At 36.5% G+C, this 8,819-nt stretch overlaps 1 protein-coding gene across 1 annotated transcript; it reads left to right on the top strand.

Annotated features, from left to right (window-relative positions):
* The first annotated feature begins 185 nt into the window (after window positions 1–185).
* On the top strand, window positions 186–7,664 carry LOC104071201 (septin-2-like). Its single transcript, XM_009578797.1, has 8 exons — window positions 186–259; window positions 732–866; window positions 1,116–1,233; window positions 2,553–2,654; window positions 2,958–3,103; window positions 3,772–3,855; window positions 5,622–5,679; window positions 7,563–7,664. The coding sequence occupies exons 1-8, from the start codon at window positions 186–188 to the stop codon at window positions 7,662–7,664; spliced, it is 819 nt and encodes a 272-aa protein (XP_009577092.1).
* The last annotated feature ends 1,155 nt before the right edge of the window (window positions 7,665–8,819 follow it).

Genomic DNA, 8,819 nt, shown 5'->3' with positions numbered 1-8,819 from the left:
CCATCCTTGGAAGTATTTAAAAGACGTGGATGACGCACTTAGGGATGTGGTTTAGTGGGCATGGTGGTGTTGAGTTGATGGTTGGACTTGATGATCTTAGAGGTCTTTTCCAACCATTATGATTCCATGATTCTATGGAAGAGGATAGGTTTAGGTTGCACATAAGGAAGAAGTTTTTTACAGTGATGGTGGTGAGACACTGGAAAAGGTTTCCCAAAGAGGTTGTGGATGCCCCATCACTGGAAGTGTTCATGGACAGGTTGGACAGGGTTTTGAGCAACCTGAAAGATGTCCCTGCCCATGGCAGCGGGGTTGGACTAGATGATCTTTAAAGGTCCCTTTCAACCCAAACCATTCTATGATTTTAAATCAATTTGGAACAAGAAGCTTAGGTTATCTTGTGCATGTGTAATTAATACTAGTCAAAAGATAAATACTAACCCAAGAGGAATCTGCTGTAGAAGTTGTGTGTTACATGTATGTGTATTTTATCTTAATATTAAAAAAAAATATGCATAGTAGTTTGTTATTCTGGAATTCAAGTAAAATTTTAAGATATGTGCTCTTCTACTCTTAGAGTCTTACAGCACCAGTAAATTAATTTTTGTATATCAGCAGGTTGGTTCATCAGCAGGATGTCTTGGTGTTTTAATACTACCTTTGAAACATCACTAAAATTATTGACCATTTGGAAATGAGCATGATTTCTTGAATCCATATTTGTTTTACAGTTTCAAGACCATAATCTCTTACATTGATGAGCAGTTTGAGCGATATCTGCATGATGAGAGTGGTTTGAACAGAAGGCATATCATAGATAACCGGGTTCATTGTTGCTTCTATTTCATTTCTCCGTTTGGTCATGGGTAGGTGTTTCTCTGTCATTTTATTTTTTAAATGATTTTACTTTGGGGAGTTGGTTTGTGTCTGTTGACTTAAATTTTCAGAATCAGATTGCTATTACTTGAGGTAGTACTAGAGGAGGAAGTACTAGAACTGCTGGAATTAATTGGGTGTGTTCTTTCTGTGTAAGGACAGAGATCTACATTGGTGTGAAAATAAATTGGTAATTTAGATTAAAAATAAATTTAACTTTTTCCGTATTTTAATTTTAGCCTTAAGCCTCTGGATGTTGAGTTTATGAAGGCCATACACAACAAAGTAAATATTGTACCGGTGATTGCAAAAGCTGATACGCTTTCTCTGAAAGAGCGAGAAAGACTAAAGAAAAGGGTAAGTATTTTTCTAGCTTGCAGAAAAATGTTGTACTTTGGTTATAGCAGCGTGGTCGCTGAAGAGAGGGATGTTCTCATTCACCCTTACTCTGTCCTAGCCAAGAAAAATATAATCTCATGCACAGTGTAACATTATTTAATATGTAGTTTGATATCTTGTAAATTCTTTTATTATGTATTTAACTGAGAAATTGTCCTTAAAATGTTGCCTGCGAAATGGCAAATTGGCTACATTTACAATTACATTATGAGTGAATTTTGAAACTTTGGAAAAATATTGAAATGCATTTGGTAATGGCAATTGCTCCCTTACCTGTTTAATCATTCTCAGAGCAGAGACAGTATTTGCATCTATAATGTGCACATATTTTTTTACCCAGTCAGAATTCTGATGATTGAAAAATAGGATTTTCAGAGATTTTTCTGATGTTGGGGTTTTTTTTCTTCCTCTATGTCACCCTCTTCTAATACAGTCCAGTTCTTTCTTCCATAGGCAAGACTCCTTAACACATTCAGTCTTGCAGGACTTTATGCTGTGTTTGCTGAGGGGGTAAAAAAAGCAATAAACCATCATGAGTTAATAACAACTATGAAATTTAGAAAGAAGTGTTAAAATTAATTTGTCAGAAGGCACATTTGATCCAGTCTTAGCTGTTGTATTTTAAACTATCTATGATTTTTTCAGTTACTCTGAAAATCCTTATAGTTATCTTACCCAACTTGCAATAAAAAGAGGAGTATACTTTACTTTGATATATGTATTGTGCTAGAATTCTGCAGAAATAAAGATTTTTTAATTTTTATTTTAAAGAGCAAAATTTGGGTTTATGGCAAATGGATTCCAGCTGCAGATGCCATTCTTAGCAGTCATGAAGACAGGAAAAAGTATTTGTCGTGTCTGTAGTTCAGTTAGGTTTTTAAACACTCCCACCCCTACCCCCCAAATAGTAATTCAGAGGCAAGAACAAGGAGTTTTAGGCTGTTCAAAGCAATTATGACTTCTGAGTCAATGCTTTATAATTTAAAAAAAAAAATTGCAAAGGTTTAAAAAAACCTCAATTTCTTATGTGTAATCCACAAAGGACAGTGTTTATTTGAACACTATTGTTTGTCTGAAAGTCTGTGGCAAGTAGTTGTTGAATATCATGAAGAAATATGGTGTTTAAAAACAAATACTTGCCGAGTAATTTGGATTGGTAAGATAGGCCAAAATTTCTCAAGAGACTGTGTATAACTGATTAAGTAATTTTACCTTAAGATTTAAAAGTACTGACTTTACATGTATATTATCTCAATTTCTTATATTACAAATCTCAGATTCTGGATGAAATAGAAGAGCATGGCATCAAGATTTATCACCTGCCTGATGCTGAATCAGATGAGGATGAAGATTTTAAAGAGCAGACCAGACTCCTGAAGGTATGACTGGCTTCATAAGTTACATATGTGGATAATATACTGTATCTTTTTGGACTGCTCAGATGGCTTTAGAACAAGATATATACTGTGACCTGTGATGAGACCTTGAGTGAGTCACCGTGTCTCTGTGCCCAGGCTTCTCTATCTGGAAGGTGGTGGTAACAATGAATTTTTTTTACAACTTCAAATTAAAAACATTACAAACTTATTACCATAATATGCAGTGCTGAGCAGAACAAGAGTTGTTCTTGGAGTTGTTTGCTCTGTTTCATGACCAGTAATTTTTGCATTTTTGGCTTTCAGGCCAGCATTCCATTTTGTGTAGTGGGATCCAATCAACTCATTGAAGCCAAAGGTAAAAAAGTTAGAGGTCGACTTTACCCATGGGGTGTAGTTGAAGTGGAGAATCCGGAACATAATGACTTCCTGAAGCTGAGGACCATGTTAATGTAAGTTAGAAAATTCCAATTAAATGGTAGTTTAAAAAACAATCACCAGGAAGATACTCAAACACTGTATTGGGGGTTTGGAGCGGTTGTGGAATCCTTTGAGACATTCAGAATTTGTCTGGAGAAGATCATGAGCAGCCTTTACCTAGCTGGCATGGTCCAGGGACTGGACCATATAGGCTCCATAGGTTCTTTCCAATCTGAATTACTCAGTGATTCTGTGAAGATAATCTTTTGTCTAATTCTTTTGTCGAACAGAGTGTTGTAGTGCTATTCAGATCCCCAGGAACATAAAACAGGTTGCTTCACACCTTGTGCTTATTTAAATATATCTATATGTAGATATATATCTGCAAAGTAGTAGACTTAAGAAGTCCACTGGTTGATTTTTTTCAGGCTTTGCTACTCTGCTTCCCCTGCCCAGCACTGCTTCATCAAACGCCTCACCCAGGAGGACAGCTTATGTCAGGGCTGCCTCAGGGTCTGAGGTGGTCTCTCTATGTGTCTGTTATTGCACAATTTAACTTAAATTAACTTTTAAATTAGCATGTTAAATGGGTGTACACGCTGAACGCATTGACCCAATACAGTGCTGAATGTGAGAGTTGGTTAAGCAAGCTGACATGACACAGCTATGTTTTATCTTTTAACTATTTTTCTTCCTCCAGCACCCATATGCAAGATCTTCAGGAGGTGACCCAGGATCTTCACTATGAGAACTTCCGCTCTGAGAGGCTCAAACGAGGCGGCAGGTTGTCATCTTATGGTTACATGCTGTTTCTTCCTCTTCTGAGTTTATTTTTTGGTGTCTCTCTCTCTCTGTCTCTCCTATCATTTCATTGCTAGGATTTGGTAGATCATGGACAGCTCTGTAGCTCCAGTCAGCACCAAGTTCAGTTGACCAGCTTACACCGAGTGTAAGAAAAACTATTACGTAAATCTGAAGAGACAGTTGTGGCATTAAAAGGGTATAGTTAGATCTCTGCTTTGTTTTAAGGCTTGAACATAGTTGGACTGGAATGTTTGAGGTAAGTAAGTAGGGCAGATGTCTATGATAAATGTTGCCTTAAAAAATCTGCAAGTTAGGTCAGTGCTGATATGTTGAAACAACGTTTTTTTTCACAACTAACTACTGGAATATTTGGACTGCATCTATAAAAAGAGAAACTCAAGTCCTTCTGCAGTGCTTTATTAAACATGGTCTACATAAATAATTTTCTTCGCATAGCAGTCACAGGATAATGTCTTTCAATACTATTTTGAGCTGTGGTGGGTAGGGCACAGCTTTCCTGGTAGGAGAGACAGATAGAACACCCCATTCTTAACTAAAATAGCAGGGTTTGTAAAGTTGAGTTTGTGAGTTCTTGTTGAAAACTGAGTGTTTCCTGGTTTAGATTTTTCAGTTGCTTCTCTTATGTCAACCACTAGAGGGTTTCATAATTGCACATTTCAGTGGGTTTGATATATTTTGCAAAGCTTTTTCCATCATGCTGTTGACATAGGTTTTGTCATATCAGTTTTCAAGAAAATGAGTTTGCCTCTGCCTGTAGCATTGGCCTACAAGTCCAATTTTCCCTTCAGGCAAGATGACATGCTTTTCTCCCCTGACTTTTAAATCCTGTCTTCTGAAGTTCAAGCTAAAAAAAAATATTTTTGTCAAGTTCTGGTGCCTGTTATCCAATAGGTATGTACAAAGGTCTTAGAATTAATGTAACCTAAGGTCATCCAGAGTTAAAATAATGTTTACCAATTTCTAGAGGATGTAAAGTTGCCTCTGCTAAGGGCCTGTGACAGTAAGTTGCTGTTAAGTTGGGGTATCTTTCTTTGTGAAACTAAAACACGTTTTTGTATCTTGTCTAGTTAAGCGGCCTATATATCTTTGTTTTCACATTTCTGAAGTGCTGCTAGAATGTAGTTAAGTTTACTGTAAGTGAAGGTAGTTTGCATGTGAATTTATTTCAAACTTGCACCTACCCCACCACAGTGCTTCGCAATTAGCGCTTGTTGACTGTATTCACTAACGTTCTTAGAGGCTTTTGGGCACAGAGGATTTTTTGACAATCTGTATCTCTGTTAACCTTTTAAGAAGCATCAGTTTGTTTACTTTGCACTTTTGATGGCACTTGTGTGATTAGATCTGTTAGATCTTCCCCATTGCAACATGGGATAGGAGAAATGCTCAGGTAAACTGCCATACTTGAATACTGTTCAGAAGTGGTTTTTATTGATACCTACATGCGAAGATCTGTCGTGTTTTAAAGTCGTAGCTAGAACAGTTTATACTTGTTCTGGGCATAACTTTATGAAGTGATAAATTGATGTCTTAAAAATAATTTTAAAATAAAAACATGAGTTGCAGCTATGTGGAGAACATGTTTCAGTGAAATTTGTTTGTATTATGAAACTCTGACATATAAGATGTGTTCTAAGAGCCATGATTTTTGTCAACAAAGCATTCTCTAGAAGTTCAAAATACAGAATGTATGCACGTTATTGAACAATATTCATCTTATTTTAGGAAAATAGAAGACGAAGAAGTAAATAAAGACCAGATTCTGCTTGAAAAAGAAGCTGAAGTAAGATGACAGAGCTCTTATACTCTTGTGATGGGGGAATTTTTATTCTTGTGTCACTACTTTAGGTCAAATGACTTATATGATCTTGGTAATTTGTAAAGGAAAAGACAGAATTTGCTAACATAAAGTTTTTCAAGGTGCAGTAACAAAACAGAATGTGAAGAGGCGTAGAGGACTCTCAAGATACTGATTTATTGCAATAGGTGGAATCTGGTAAAATGCCTGATTCCAGTGTACTAATCAGCAATGGATGTAATGCACGTTGTGTGGGAAGGGAGAGCCATCCTCACGTGAGTAAAGGTTCTAAAGTTAGCAGTTGCAGACTGGGGAAAAGTCAGTTCAGGTCTGCAGCAAAGGAGGGAGCAATGGTAGGAATTGTCAGGAATAAAGAACGAAACAGAAATTCTCATTCTGCCACTATGATAAATCCATAATGCATAGCTCTTAACACTGTTTTCGTTGTCCCCCTAACCCAAAAAGATATAGCCAAGACAAGAAAAAGTACAGTGAATAGCAAAAAGTGGGCAGAAAGGCTGAAGTGGAGATCTGAATCGGGTCCTGTACAAGGGGAGATTAGGTTAATGTTCTTGTTGGGAAGCAGGTGACGGAGGGGAAGGATATAGTAAGGGGCTTACATAATCATAGATGGCAGGATGAATGGAAATCTACTATACAAGAAGCAGGTCATAATTAATGAGATTAATAGGATTTAAAATAAAAAAGATACTTTTAAGATAGTCTGTAAATTGCGGTACTCATTAGCATGGAATTTTGTGCATAGCAAGAATGCAGATAAGCTCAAAAATGCTGAGACACTGGAGAGTTTTACTTTCTCCATTAATGTGCTCACTAAACACAAAGGTAGAATCTTTTGGTTTAGCAAGTACAGAATTGACAGATTTCTACAGTTTGAGAGCATATATCAGAAAATACTGGGTATGTGCACCTGGCTGTTAGGCTCTTCCATCATTTGCTAACAGCCAGTGTTGGAGAGAAGGCTGAGTTAGATGGACTTTTTGGACTGCTCTAGCACAAGCAGACACACTTGGTCTTCTACTAGTGGTCTTAGTGGCTACCCAAGTCCCAAAACATAACTAGAGTAAAAATGAAAAGGGTCGTTGTTTCAAGGAATATGAAAAAAGAATAGTGTAAACATTTCACAGGTTTAACTTTTCATTGTTAAGCTTAACAGTTTTGTTTGAGTTTAAAGTGTAGGTGCACAAAGGCAAAGACACCCAAATGTATTTCAGTAGTGAGGTTGACTTCCAGAGCTGGGTACAGTAAAAGAATTTAAGTATTGTACATGCAGCATGGCTGAATTAATCTTAGTAGACGAGTTACATGATTACCCGGTGTTTAAATGTGGCAGTACTCTAAAATTGAGCTTCAACCACTTTTAATAATGCTTATGTCTCCTTTGACGTTTTGCCTGTAATACTTCCTTCCACCTAGACATCACTAGCAAGGGAGTTGGGAAGTAATCCTGACAATTTTTTTTAGTGACAGATAGAGATGTACTTTGGAGGGACAAGCTGCTTTTCTTCTGGTGATAAGCTTTAGTAACTGTAAGTGTTTGTTCAGCACTTCAGCACGTCATTTTTATGCATTTAACTTCAGAGGAAGCAAAGACTTCCATTTAGTGATGCTTAAAATCTCATCCCAAATTACAATAATAAAGCCTGCTTATTTCAGTCAGTAAATTTCCAACCTCTTAATGGATGAAGAAGAGCAGTAGAAGATGCCATAACCTGAGATTGTTACCTATCAGATAAAGATAATGCAGATATGTGTTCCCTCTTTAATATAAATAATATTGGTGGCAGCAGAGAGACATATTCTGAGGTGAGATTAGGCTAAAGGATTCTTCTGTGCTACTTTTCCAGCTTCGTCGCATGCAGGAGATGATTGCGAGAATGCAGGCACAGATGCAGATGCAGATGCAAAGTGGAGAAGGAGATAGTGCTGTTCATGGGCATCATGTATAAAGTCTTTGGTAAGATATTCAAATAGCCACTTACAGGGTTTTTCTTTTAACTACTCATTATTGTGGTTGGTATTAAGAAGTTTTAGAAAAACGTTGACAAGATGGGTTTTAATTTTAATTGCATAGGTTTTAATTTTAGTTTTAATTTTTAAGGTTTAACTACTGTTTGTGAACTGAAATGGCTTGGAGCCAGACTAAACATTAGTGGGTTTTTTTGGGGGGTGTGTGTGTATATACATTCAAATTTTGCAGAAACCCAATACAATATATGCTGGCAAGAATCATGGAAGGAGTCTTTGATTGTCTAAACAGGTGATTCTCAAACTCATGATGAAGTCATTGTTTCATTGTGACTTTTCAAATGTTTTCAGTTTTTTTGGGTTTCTAACTGTAAGAAGATAGCTGATCTTAAATTTTTCTGTCTTCTTTTTAGATTGCTTTATACCCTGACTTAAAGGAGACATTCTGGAATTGAATTATGGTGGTGTTACACCAGAAAGGATGCCTTTTGCTCAACATGTGACTTGGAGTTTGCTTTAGAGTTTAATGTGGAAATGCATTGTGGTAACTCATGTGATATGTATTTCATAACATGTAGTCCGTCGGTATTTTATATATTATACACGTTTGACTTTGGTTTTATTTAGTAATTCTTATATTGAGCTTATTTTCAATTTCCCGTTGTATTAGGGATACAAAATAGACATTGAAACTTTCCTAGCCTGATAGGGCATTAGATAATAACTATTTTTTTTAATATGGCTTATTAGCTCCCTGCTTTTAACTTCATTTTACATTTAGAAATAAACAGCTGTTAGTGATATCTTGTTCAGTGGCATGTAACAGTCACCTCACTAGGGATCTCTGCAAGGTTAGTTTTATATTTTTTGCAGTGTTTACAGGTGTGTGTCTGTGAGACCATCAGCCCTTTTTCTGTCTGTGCTCAGTGCAGATGATTTCCTTGGCCTCTGCAAGTATCAAATTAAAATTCAAGCATGCCTTGTGTCTTAACAAAAGAAAGAAGAGGAAATGCCTCTTTAAGAGGCTCACTGTATTTTATATGACAGGCGTTATTTCCTTCAGATTTAACCTTGAGGGACATATATTCTTTATTGTTTGCCTAAAATCTCTTACTCTATTGCAGATAATTTTTAAG

Source organism: Fulmarus glacialis, unplaced genomic scaffold (assembly GCF_000690835.1).
Source record: "Fulmarus glacialis isolate BGI_N327 unplaced genomic scaffold, ASM69083v1 scaffold12905, whole genome shotgun sequence".
NCBI lineage: Eukaryota > Metazoa > Chordata > Aves > Procellariiformes > Procellariidae > Fulmarus > Fulmarus glacialis.
The sequence above is the reverse complement of the archived record's forward strand: the minus strand, read 5'-3'. Positions and strand labels throughout refer to the sequence as shown.